The sequence below is a fragment of the Perna viridis genome, chromosome 2, assembly GCF_037379345.1.
Source record: "Perna viridis isolate PV_CMFRI_1.1 ecotype Kerala chromosome 2, ASM3737934v1, whole genome shotgun sequence".
In the NCBI taxonomy this organism is placed as follows: domain Eukaryota; kingdom Metazoa; phylum Mollusca; class Bivalvia; order Mytilida; family Mytilidae; genus Perna; species Perna viridis.
Genome location: NC_142446.1, coordinates 17,993,929 through 18,007,865, shown reverse-complemented (window position 1 = coordinate 18,007,865; position 13,937 = coordinate 17,993,929). Strand labels below are relative to the sequence as shown.

At 33.1% G+C, this 13,937-nt stretch overlaps 1 protein-coding gene across 1 annotated transcript in view; it reads left to right on the top strand.

Annotated features, from left to right (window-relative positions):
- LOC148623889 (uncharacterized) overlaps nt 1–13,937 on the top strand; it is a 20,254-nt gene extending 6,317 nt beyond the window's left edge. Inside the window, exons 6-12 of the mRNA XM_088566180.1 lie at nt 2,599–2,680; nt 3,056–3,141; nt 5,297–5,491; nt 9,023–9,118; nt 10,075–10,320; nt 12,682–12,767; nt 13,479–13,937. Coding sequence (XP_088422306.1) covers nt 2,599–2,680; nt 3,056–3,141; nt 5,297–5,491; nt 9,023–9,118; nt 10,075–10,320; nt 12,682–12,767; nt 13,479–13,638 — 951 coding nt within the window. The 3' untranslated portion in view covers nt 13,639–13,937. The remainder of the gene's footprint in view (nt 1–2,598; nt 2,681–3,055; nt 3,142–5,296; nt 5,492–9,022; nt 9,119–10,074; nt 10,321–12,681; nt 12,768–13,478) is intronic.

Below are 13,937 nucleotides of genomic sequence, written 5' to 3'. Positions count from 1 at the left end.
AATGCTTTTCATAGGGTGGGGTACTAATTTGATTCTTGTGGATTTAGATATACGTTTTTATAATATTGATTATAATCTAAATTTAAAATGATTTCTTTCCCCCAAAAATAGTAAACTTATTTTAAATTTTGTTACATTTTTTATAATACGCTCCGAAAGGGAGCGTATATGGTTGTATTATCAACTTGGTTCTGTATACTTATGGCAAGAAAAAGCATCAATATCCGGTTTGTACCTGCATTTTCAGGAGCTGAAAAAACAGCAGAGTGGCAGTTTCATTTGCGTATACTTGTAAATGTGTGATTGAGAGCAAAACCAGTCTCGGAAAATATTTGCTAGTTTCGATAATTAAATACAAATCGAATCATAGATTTTCCAAGATAGGGTTGGCATTATAGTCTGCAGTATTGCGTCCAGATGTTTACGAAAATTACGTAATCAATATTACCCATAATTCTCGGGTCATAAAAATTGCGAAACGAAACGAAAATAATCGATAAAAGAAAGAATCGAAACGAATCAATTCGAAAAAATGAATCGAATGGTTATAAAAACATTATTTAACTATACAAAATGGAACAGAATGAAGCGAAACTAAATGCAACAAATCTTTGAAGACGTTTCGCAAATATAAGAACCATAATGTTAACCAGTGCCGGACAATTCGACCCAAAGACATTTCGGACAATGACAACCAATAATTCCTTATGGATGCCGGACATTTCGCCCAATAGACATATCAGACCACGACAATCAGTATAATGCTTTAGGACAAATATATATCATTACAAAATTTGCCATACTTGAAGGTTGTAAGTATAAAATATCAAATCAGAGCGGACAAAAGTTGTTTTTAATTAATGTATCTGCGGGAGCGTTAAAAAGTTTCACCTTCATCGTACTATTGATTATGATATAAATCAAAATTGCTTTTTCCCCCAAAAATAGCTGTAAACTTATTTTGATATTCGTCAGAACAAGCATCAAAATGTGCAACTAAATATTATTTATTAATTTTACTTTGATATGATATGTGTTTACTTTAAAATTATGATGTAACTTATTTTTCAACACTATGGTTTTACAAAAATTGTACACGTTTGTAAGAAATATCACAGATCGAAGTTAATTGACTCATTATTGTATCCAAAAGACAATCAATCAGATGGTAATTTTTACATATTACAATTAATAAACAAAATGAATGATCATACTTGGAAGAAACACAGTCGTCATAGTCAATTGGGATTTTTTGTTTTTTTTTTTTTTTGTTCATCACCAATTTTCACGACTCTTTTTCTTTTTAATTGCATATCAACCTAATTATTTTCCTGAATATAAATTGACCCTTTTACGAAAACTATTACTTAAGGTTTATAACGTCCTTGACTGCTCTCACGAGTATTTATAATCTAAATCTAAAAAATCTAAAAATTACTTTTTTATTAGAGCTTTATAAAAAAAAAAGTAATTTTAAAGCATAAAATTTTTCAACAAACACCGTACCTTTTGTGGATAGGATTGAAATTAAATAAAAAAAAAAAGGTAATGGAGAGTGAAAATACTCCGGAAAGAATAATGCGATTCAATATTTTGTGGATTTATTTTTTTAAAACCTTACAAACATCAAAAACCTACGATGAGACGGTGGTACCAGAAAAGTTTTAAATTATGATTGATAACGTTTGCTTTACAATAGGTGGAAAAATAAAAATAAAATTACCACCGGACTTCTTTCAAAGAAGCTTTCATTAAAGTGATCTTCGCAGACTAAGTTGACTCTGTTGCATACGTATGTTGAAGCAGTGACATGGAAATTTGTGTTTACCAACTATTGCTCATACAGTGAAAACTTATCCCTTGGGTCAGGGATGATAAAAAGACTTTACCTGAGCAACCGAACGTGAAACAACCGTCTACCTTTCACCGCATATTGCAATTGACTTAATCGGCGTATATTGGGTCACTTCGATTTTTGGCCTTGCGGTTATTACACATATCGATGACAACACCCATGATCAAATACAACGCCACCTGTGACCACTCACGTAATCTTCGTAGTAAAGGATTCTGATATTTCGATGCCAATTTTAGGCTTATTACAAATATTTTAGATGTTAGTGTTGGTTTTTTTTCGTCAGTATAGGGTTCCAAATACATATGAAAAATTTGAAAAAAAAATCGCAAACTTACACTTTAATGCCCTTGACATATATGGATTCCACGTGATTGGCTGCATTAGTGGGCTATATAAGTTATCAATATTACACATTGAGAAATCAGTATTGTGTGTATGTGTGTAGTTCTAGTAGTGATGAAAGCGCTGGCCCCATTTTAAAATAAGTAATCTTTTTGGAAATACAGAAAGAACAAATTACCATCAGCGGGTTATAAAGTTTTCAAAATACTTATAAATATCTCGTGACTTCCGAGGTTCAACGTCTTTATTGATTTTATGTTTTTTGTAAATATACGAAGTGTTTTTACTTGTGTTTGTTTGTTAAATTGGTTTCGGTTTTTTTTTTCTTTTGTTAGTTTGATTTTTTGCGTTTTTTTTTTTGTATGTTAGTTTGCCTAATTTGCTTCTATTTGTTTTAGAACAATGTGTATCTACGAGAACTGTATTTGCGACGAAATAAACTTGGCGACGAGACAGCTAAGCATATCGGGAACACAATAGGTAATATACAAAACGTCGTGTACTACAAAAAAAATCAAAAAAGCAAAAACTATTCTACGATGGTATTACAAGCAGAAACGGGACTATTTGTTTCATTAAGCTTAACGCGATTTTTCATGCGTATCGTAAATCTGTCACAATGATGGAACCTCTTGTAATTCGTTTGTATTTGGTTGTTATGCTGCTGGTGAGATGTTGCTCTTAAAAGCACGTGCACAGCACATGGAAATGCAATATTTTAAATTTAGACGATATCATTTGCTATTCAATAAATTTGGTCCTTGTAACATCGTGAAGTAAGCTTACGCAACACAATAAACTACTTAGTATTCCTACCTATATAACATGTTCCGAACATATACATTTATATTTAAGGTAGCAACATAACGCTTGAGGTACTAGATCTTAGCTGGAACCGTATCGGGAAAAAGGGAGCTATTGTACTAGCAGGTGGTTTGAAGGTAGTATAGCATTTAATTCGCACACCAGCTCGTGGTTATTATTTACGGGGCGCCGAATGGGACTTGATCTGTTTGTAATCAGTTTTGTGTACACAAATTTTCTATGCAAATAAGTTAATATTTGCAAACCTATTTGACTAGTCCGAATTTCCTCTGATCCTGCAACTCTCCTCCTTTTTATTTGGATATTGATATGTCAGGTTGGGGTCAGAACGATATCCAAATAAAAAAGAGGAGGGTTGCAGGATCAGAGGAAATTCGGACTAGTCAAATAGGTATGCAAATATTAACTTATTTGCATAGAAAATTGACTTAGTATTGGGCATATTATATGGTTGTTGTGGTATTCTGGAAAAGTAATACTTTATTATTTATTACTTACTTTTGCAGAATAGCTCATCACCCATATGATATTTGCATATCCCAAGGATTCTGTAAACTAAATTGCATACAAAATTTACTTTTGTGACACAAACGTGAATGTCGTGTTAAATTGCATACAAAAGTGATTTTGTTATGATAGAATTTAAAAAAATTGTCCACTGAAAGATGACAAAAGTTAAATTTGTACAGTATGGTATAAATTTTGTTAATCTGAACTCATTTTTGTTGAACAAAACTCACTTTTGTCTGTGCAAAATTGAATATTGAGTACAAAACCACAAGAGTCAAATTCGGCGCCCCGTAATTATTTACCTAAACTAACAAATATGAAGCCCTTTATTTGATGGCATATTGATTTCTAGTGATGCCGACTTCCACAGCTGGGATCCTTATTCTTTCCAGAATACAATGTCTTCATAGATTATCGTTCCTAGCTATTTGTGTGAATAAAACTGTTTTCGTTCTATTAGCAAGTTATCCTTCACCTCAAATGATTTTGGAGAAAATATCATGGCAGGGTGTATTTATATATCTTTGTGTTAAATATAATTTAATGAATAAATATGATTATTATACGCGTATTATGTTACGATTCCTTCGTCATCATTTATTTTATATTCATTTCCGTGCGATAACTTAACTTGTTTACCGAATGTCATGAAATTTTCATAAATTATTAGCTCACCTGACCGAAGGCCAGGTGAGCAATTGTCCTCACTTGGCGACCGTCGTCCGTGGGCATTTTAAAAAATCTTCTCCTCTGAACTTACTAGACCGATTAGAACCAAACTTGACATGTTTGTTTCTTAGTGTATCCTGCTCAAATCCGTGTAAAAACATTGCCGCCGTTACTAAAAATTAAACAAAAAATAGGGTCAAAATGTATATTTTCGAAAATATCTCAAAAAACTATTAAGTTTAGTCAGATTATGACAGAGGCTGCTTTTATACCAATATTCGTAAAAATTTGTGAACCGATATTTGAATAATTGCCCTTCTACTACTTTTTTTTTAAATTATGAATTCTGTTTTAACGAGTATTTAACAGACTATACATATTTTTTTTTATCATTTTAAGGTTTTAGGGGACCAATTTAGGATCACGTCCTAAAAATCTAAATTTCTGGTCCGATTTAGATTTTTTTTATTAGATTCCTCATGACAATTTTAAATCAGATTTGGAATATCTCTTACCCCTTTTCATTTACAAGGGGCCAAAGGGGCCAAAAACGTTATTTTTAGGAAGTTAAAGTTAAGTTTTTTTAATTTTTCATCTGGTGTAACTGATTTTTTTTTCAAATTGTACCTTTTTAGTATATATAGTAGTATGCAACTAATTTGCTCAATCATTAACCGTTTCATAAATAAAGGGGTCCAAAGTGGTCCATACTCTTGTACACTGTTTTATAATTAAAATGGATTCTGAGTATGCATTACCAATTGATTATCTAAATGGTTAGTCAATCCATCATTCCTAACATGCGTCAAAAATGAATTGTGTGTCCACATTTGTCACAAATGTACATTGTTTAATGGTCTACGTATCGCGAAGCTTTTATCGTTTTATTCATTCATTTTTTTTCCTTACTTTTTGTTAATGTAAAAGTGAGATTTGTCTATGCGTACAAGTAGTTTCCAAATCGACTTAATACATATTGCTGCATTGATTTTGGGCTTCTGGTTCTCTTAAAAAGTTTTGAAACTTCAGTCGGTTTGAAAACTGTTACTTTTTGTTTTTACGGAATCACAATGGATCGTTTTTATTTATCAGGCAAATTCACAACTTGTTAAGTTTAATGTTGCGATGAACGGGTTTGGTGAAGATGGGGGTATAGCAGTATTCGAGGCATTAAGAAATCAAGATTCACTCGAGGAGTTAGACATTAGTTCCAATCGCCTGACAGATAAAGTAGCTAGAGTTATATCTACAATTATACCATACAACAGACATTTAAAGACTCTAAAGGTATAACTGTAAATATATGTATGTAATGAGATTTGCATTTAGAACGATCTTCAAAACTGGTTTGTTAGTGTGAAAAGCATAGATATACTAATGTTATCAGTACGTGGGGCTGAGATAACCCCCGTACGTGCAACTCCAACTCATCAACCAAAATATGATTTTCAGGTACCATTATACCTCCCATTTACGAATCTTTTTGTCGCCAAAAAATGAACTGAAGCTTTTTTTTGTATTTTTTTTTTGGCAAAAATCCATTTTTTACGTATATATATTTTTGGGGATTTTAGGATAAAATGAAAAAAATATACCCCTACCCCACCGAAAAATCGCTTGACTTTTCCATGTCAAAACCCTTACAGTGTTTATGCTTCATTAAAAAAATGGCTCATTTGGTATTTGCTGTTTAGTTTTATCACAGTTAATACTTTTGGAGTTCTTTTGATGAATTTGGGCGATTTTTGTAGCCAGAATTTATCCCCCCAAAAAAGCGAAAAATGGAATTTTCGAAATTCACCGTAAAAAGTCATATATATTCGACTCTATAGTTTATAGCTCCACTAACACCTCTCAAATTTGGTATCATTCGATAGATATTTCAATTTTCTATACAAATAAACAACGAAAAACTAATTTTCCAGAAAGTTAAAAATGTTAGAAATATTACCCCTTTCCCTTGAAGACTGGTCCCAACATCAAACGGAATCCTCATTCACAGCATACAGGCACCGTTGAACACATATTATAGGCATTCATAATGAAGATAATGATGTACAAAACGTATCTGATCAATTCAGGGGCTTAGATTTTCTTTTTGGGGTTACAATTATTGTAAAATCGTAAAAAGGGAAAAAAGGGAATTTTCAGAATTTCTCAATTTCTTCTGTAACTTGATTTTGTTTGATATCATTACTTTTATACAAATAAGGTTTCAAAGAAGCAACTACGATGAATAAATTGGCACACCATTTGGAAAATGCTTATCTACCTCATACGAATTGTGGGCTTTCACGGAAAGTTAAGGGGGTATGTGGAACCATTCTTTCGCCTAAATGCCTTGGAATATGTTAAATTATGCATTACATTGGCTCATTGGAAAACTTAGATACTACATAGATGTGTTTGAATATACAAAATCTTGTTTGAAGTAGGGTACTGGAAAAAAATGCCAAATACCAGTTAAATGGAAGAAAGTATGAAATTCCGAAAATTCCCATTTCCATGAAAAACTCATTATTGTCATATTGAAACTGAAAAGTACGCGCCTGAAAGAAAAGATATGTTGGATACGTCGATGATTAAAACAATAATACCCAAAATGTCGATTGTACACCGTTTATATGCCAAAAATTCAAATATCTATTACTTGGACTCATTTGGAAGCTGAGACACTATATTAATGTACCATATCAAACAAAAGCTTGTTTAAACTACGGTATTATGAAAAAAAAATGACGACGACAATGACGGGTGATATAGAAGAAATTCTGAAATTCTGACAATTCCCCTTTTTTCGATTTTATAGTATTGTCACCCCAAAAGCAAATCTAAGCGCCTGAATTGATCAGATATTTTTTTGTACATCATTATCTTAATTATGAATGCCCAAAATATGAATTCTACGGTAACAGTATGCTGTAAATGAGAATTCTGTTTGATACTGAGACCAGTTTTCAAGGGGTAGGGGTATTATTTTTTATATTTTTTTTTATCTTTCCTTCTTGAAAATTGGTCTTTCGTGGTTTATTTGTGTAGAAATTAAATTATCTATCGAATGATACCAAATTTGAGACGTTTTAATTGAGCAATAATTTGTAGAGTCGAATTCGTGTGACTTTTTACGGAAAAACCGAAAATCCCATTTTTTGGATAAATTCTGACTTCGATGTTGGGCGATTTTTCGGTGGGATAAGAGTACATTTTTTTCATTTTACCCCGAAACCCCAAGTGTTACCAAACTTTCCTGTTGCCATTGTAAAGCTTAGACATTGGGCTACATAATGATACATTAATGTGTTTAGTTTGTTTACGCATGCTGTCCTAGGAAGGCTTAGACGCTCAAACAATTGAGTCACAAAAATCTTGGCTTTTTGACTCGGTGGGGTACAAATGTAGACTTATACTGAAAAAGAATCCGAGAATATTCTTTGGCGACAAACTGATTCGGTGATGCGAGGTATAAAGGTACCTAAAAATCACCGTGAAGTTGATGAGTGGGGGTGCACGTGTGACCCTCCCAGTTCAAGGACTACATACTGGAAGGCAAATAATGATAAAGTGCAACCCAATTATGGGTCTACAATGCTGTTCATGTTCAGCCATTGTTTTGTCAGATTTTCAGACACCACTTCAAAACATGTATAAGTTTTGTCCAGTAACCCCCACATTGCTTTTCATGATTTGATTTACCACGCCTAAAATGTTTTTGAAAAGTTTGAATGAAATCCTTGTTATTTCTTCGGGTTTTTAATGGATAGAACTTGCTAAGGCAAAGTTGAGATGTCAAATCTCCTCACTCTACAATTAAGTTGATGATTTTTTACTGCACTGTGAATCATAAATTGAACTATTGTATTTAGACCAAAGAATGTTTTGTACAAAGAATGTATTACTAGTATCTTTTTAAGGTAATTTAAAGTTGGTTTTCAAAGGCCGAATGATGTTTTTAACGGTGTATGGTACTTTTGAAACATAAGTATCTAATCTGCTTCCATACAATGAAATAATCTGAATCAAATCCGAGTTGACAGAGTTTAATTGTGAAAGGCGTTACAGGAAATCGCATGGTAAACGGATATTAATGATACTTTGAGACTAAATGATATTGTCTCCTATAAACTAGCTGAAAGAAAGGAATCGTAAAAAACCTTCCCGTAAGAAAAGCAACAAAAAAAGAAGAACTCTTCTGCCTAAAAAATTAAATTCGAGGAAAATTCAAAGTGGAATTACTCTTCTTGAAAAGAAAGTATAATTCTGCATGGTTTACTTAAATTTGTTAATTGTTGTGTTGTTTCTATCATAAATGCTAAAAGTACTAGACTGATCAATGTATACCACAAACTAGCTTCGTAAAGCATCGTTATTTAGGCACCGTAAACGGACAAATTCCAATTAACTTTTGATTTATCTCAGATCTTCGTTATGAGAAAAGTTTATGTGATTATGTTAGAATAGTGAGAACTGTTTTAAACAAATCATGATTAAAGTGAAATCTATCATGCTGAAAAAGGGGAAGCTGAAGAATCCAAAATGTAAAAAACATTTCCAGACCCATCTGTCTTTATTAAGTCTCACAGTTACTCGCTCTAAATAAAAGCAAATTACTATAAATTACTATAAAATTATTTATCATCCAAAAAAGGTCAATGTAGAAAGTACTTTAAATCATTAATTCAATTACTTGCAAACATTCAGTTGCAAATACTTCATTTTTGTATTGATGAACATGATTTATTTCCTATTTTCCATTCTGTTTCTTAAAGCAAAAACACTAAAACGCCATCAAAGATATTTAATCAAATATTTTTTCCCTAGATTTCCTTCAATTTGATATCTGCTGTTGGTGCTCTAACGCTACTTAAACCTTACTCATCAAGAATGAAGAAACGACTGACTACCGTAGAGTTACAGGTAAGATACGACAGACTACAGTAAAGTTACAGGAAGCTAACGACTGACGACCATAGAGTAACAGGTATAAAAAACGTCGAACGTTTGTAGATTTACTCGTAGGTAACGAGTCCCAGGAAGGTAACGACTGACGACCGAAGAGTTACAGGTAAGTAACGTCTGACTACCGAAGAGTTACAGGTAAAAAACGTCTGAAGACCATAGAATTACAACTATGAAACGACTAACTACCGGTAAAGTTACAGGAATGTAACGATCGACGATCATAGAGTAGCTTACGATCGTAGATTTATACGTAGGTAACGAATGACGATCATACAGTTACAGGAAGGTACCGACTGACAATAATGGAATTACAGGCAAGAAACTATTAACGATCGTAGATTTACAGGAAGTTAACTACAGGTGTTCATAGAGCTACATGTAAGAAACTACTAACGATCGTAGATTTACGCGTAGGTAACGACTGACGATCTTAGTTACAAGTGAGGAACGACTAACATATGTATAGTTACACGTAGGTAACGACTGACGATTGTACAGTTACATGTAGGAAACGACAGACGATAGGAGACCCACAGGTTGGTTACGACTGATGACCGTAGGATTTCAGGTAAGAAGCGACAGAAAACCGTACAGTTACAGGTAAGAAACGACTTGAGATCGTGGAGTTAAAGGGAAGAAACGACTGACACTCGAAGAGTTAAAGTAAGAAATGACTAGCGATCGTAGAGTACAGGTGTGAAACAACTGTCGACCGTAGAGTTCCAGGGAGGAAATCACTAACAATCTTAGCAGCTGTGAAAATTACAAACATTTTATCAAAATGGATGGTACTTAAAAAAAACTCTTGCAAAGGCAAGTTTTTTTTTCAATTCTGAATTGAAGTTTTGTTTACTTTTGTTTTTCTATTTTTTTATTTATTGTGTTAATTTTTTTTTATAACTTCATCACAGGGTATTGATATTGATGCAGAGCTAGTGGATGCTGTCAATACTTTACAAACCAAGCGTGGAATGACGGTCATGATCTCACGCCCTCCATCACGTCGTGAGAAGACCACTGATCCGCTTACTTTTAATTTAATCAATGTAGTGGAAGTCTTGAGGGAAAACGAAATGGATGTTTATGACCTTTTCCCGGAGTTCGAATTGGAAAAGGAAGAAATGATCACTTCGGATGATATAATCCACGCAATGAAGGTTTATTTTTATGCTTTACGCCTTAAGCGGATTTGGATGGTTTGTGGGATTAAGGGTGAGATACATGATTTAAGAAGGGTTAATAGGATTTATAATTGATTTGAGGATTCAGAGGGGGGTTTAATCATAATTTAAGATGTGTCGTAGGACTTTGGGTGGGTTGTGGCATGTAGGTTGAGTTTTGGATATAGGATGGGTTATAAGATTTAGAGTGGATTGTAGGATTTATGATGGGTTATAGGGTTTGGAACAAGTTGTACGATTCAAAGTGAGTTTAGGATTTAGCGTGGGTGATTTAACGTTGATAGCAGGATTTAGAGAATGTTATATGATTTAGGATAGGTTGTATGAATTACAGTGGGTGTGTGTGTTATATGATTTAGGATAGGTTGTAGGAGTTACAGTGGGTGTGTGTGTAATATTTGATTTAGGATAGGTTGTATGAATTACAGTGGGTGTGTGTGTTATATGATTTAGGATAGGTTGTATGAATTACAGTGGGTGTGTGTGTTATATGATTTAGGATAGGTTGTAGGAGTTAGAGTGTGTGTGTGTGTTATATGATTTAGGATAGGTTGCAGGAATTACAGTAGGTGTGTGTGTTATATGATATAGGATAGATTGTAGGAATTACTGTGGGTGTGTATGTGTTATATGATTTAGGATAGGCTGTAGGTATTACAGTGGGTGTGTGTGTGTGTGTGTTATATGATTTAGGATAGGTTGTAGGAGTTACAGTGGGTGTGTGTTTTATATGTTTAAGGATAGGTTGTATGAATTACAGTCGGTGTGCGTGTTATATGATTTAGGATAGGTTGCAGGAATTACAGTGCGTGTGTGTGTGTTATATGATTTAGTATAGGTTGTAGGAATTACTGTGGGTGTGTGTGTGTGTTACATTATTTAGGATAGGTTGTATGAATTACAGTGGATGTGTGTGTGTTATATGATTTAGGATAGGTTGTAGGAATTACAGTGGGTGTGTGTGTGTGTTACATGATTTAGGATAGGTTGTAGGAATTACAGTGGGTGGGTGTGTGTTATATGATTTAGGATAGGTTGTAGGAGTTACAGTGGGTGTGTGTGTTATATGATTTAGGATAGGTTGCAAGAATTACAGTGGGTGTGTGTGTTATATGATTTAGGATAGGTTGTAGGAGTTACAATGTGTGTGTGTGTGTGTGTGTGTGTGTGTGTGTGTGTGTGTGTGTGTGTTATATGATTTAAGATAGGTTGTAGGAATTGCAGAAAGTTTTAAAATGTAGATTTGGCTGGAGTATTAAGGGTGGGTTATATAATTTAGGGTTAGTCGCAGGATTAAGCGTGAGTTGTTTGATTTAGGGTGGATTGTATTATTTCTCGAAATCTATGAAGATGGACAACACGTGTTTATTACTCGATTTCCTGATATTTCCAGAAAGTATTTGATATCGGTTTACACGTGGATTTAATACTAAAAATAATTTTGGTTAACTTCTTACCTTGTAAAATTTAAAGACACTCCAGCAAGCTCGACACAACATACTAGTTTTGCCTACAATTATTTGTAACTAGAATAGATATGGTGAATATGTCAAAGAGAGAACAACTCCACCGGGATGAAATATGTCAGATTAATAGTATATCCAAAGTATATCCACAATAATCATGTGAAAAATCGCAAAAAGTTTCAGCAGTTATTTTCATATAAAAAAATCTGCACTGAAGAAAATTGTAAAATTATAAAACAAATAAATTGTAACGTTTTAACTCCTGGCTAAATTGTATCAACTGTTCTGTTCGTATACATTGTGTAAAGCTGTTGATGTGTGTGTGTGTTTTATGCATTTTTATTATTATTATTATTATTATTATTATTGTACCATAAAATAATTGAATGTCATGAAAGTAGAAGGGGATTGTTTTATTATCTGCCGAGACAAATCGAAGGAGGAGGAAAGCCCGAAATTCAATGTTTTTGAAAATCGGTAAAACTAGACCCGGTCAGCATGCCCCATATTATAATCTGGTTATTTGCTACACTTGTCTTTCAGATATGCACAACTTTGTGAGCACTCGGACCAATCAGCCACAGCCCCATCTATCTTCTTTTTGTATAAAACCAAGATTAATTCATTCTCGTTTTGATTTCATATCAGAAAGCTCTATAGTGCTGTACTTTCGATTATGGAAACTTTGATATTATCTAAGTCTTATCAATAGAACATATAAAGACTATGAAATTGAGAAATATACGTTTATTTCAATCTACTGAAAACGTTTGCTTTTAACAGACACCTTTGTTGAATTATTCTATCTTGTTGGATCGAAAATTAAAATTTGCTTGAACTGTTTCGTAATGGTGTTTTTGTTTTTTTTTAGAAATCTGACAAGATTCCAGATAAGAGAAAAGTACAAACACTTAAACGATCTATACGAGAAACAAGGAGCAGGAATTTCCAAATGAAGTGAGCCCTTCATTCATAATATTGATGCTGTTTTAAACTTTTATGGTTTTCTTATTTTAAAATTTATATTTTGACCTTTCAGTAGCTGTAAACTTTCTGTACATGAGTGTTGTATAATTTATAACAAGCCAAAAGTAAAATGAGTATACTTATAGTAGCTCTTGTCATATATGGAGATTATTTTAAAAACTAAATTATATGACCAATTAAGATATATTTATGTCATTTTTAGTACTGTCCTATAGCTTAATTTTTGTAGGCAGGTTGGCATCTGCTGATAAGGCTTTTACGTACCAGCTTTGCTCGTATGGCAATTTAGTTGTACTCATATGACTTCACGACACAGCCACATGTTGAGTTCCGAATTTGTTTTGTTTTGTTTTCATTTCGTGGTTTGTTTTGTTTTCATTTCGTGGTTTGTTTTGTTTTGTTTGATTTTGTTTGGTTGTTTTTGTTTTTGTTTTCTTCAATATTTTGCTTTGTTTATTTAAGGGCAGCTGGAGAGAAACGTCTGTTTAAATTAATAAAATAATAGACATTTTAATTGTAAATTGAGACATGTCTACTCCTCCACTATATGGTGGGTGCATATTGATTGCGTTTAAGTCGAACAGTTTCATCTAGGGAATGATGTCGCCTAATACAAATTATTACGATTGTTCGACCAAATACGTGGGAACAATTTATGACAGGTTTCGTTTTTATTTGTAGAGAGTTCGCTGTTCTATATACACAAATCATTCGTGGAAGTGACCCTACCATTGAAGAACCACTCCGAAGTGTCTTTGCGGGTCGTAAAAGGGCATCTACACCATCGACAATTAAAAAGAAACGTCCTGAATCTAGGAACCAAGGGGTTCGATTCTTGTAATAACGCCAATCAAAGAACATTTTTTTTACAGTTTTTTCCCAGCATGATAAATGATTATTAGTGACTTAAAGCTTTTAGTTCAGCCTACATTAATACAAGAAAGGACGCTTAAATTATCTTCTGTTTTTTTATATTGTTGATGGAGAACGTTACAATTACAATTTCTTCATAAATATAGTAATGATGATTTTGTTGTTATTGTGCATGAGAGAGAGAGAGAGAGAGAATATTGGAATAGGATGAACATTTATATGTATTGTTTTGGAATGAGCATATTGTTAAAATGATGAAAAAAAAAT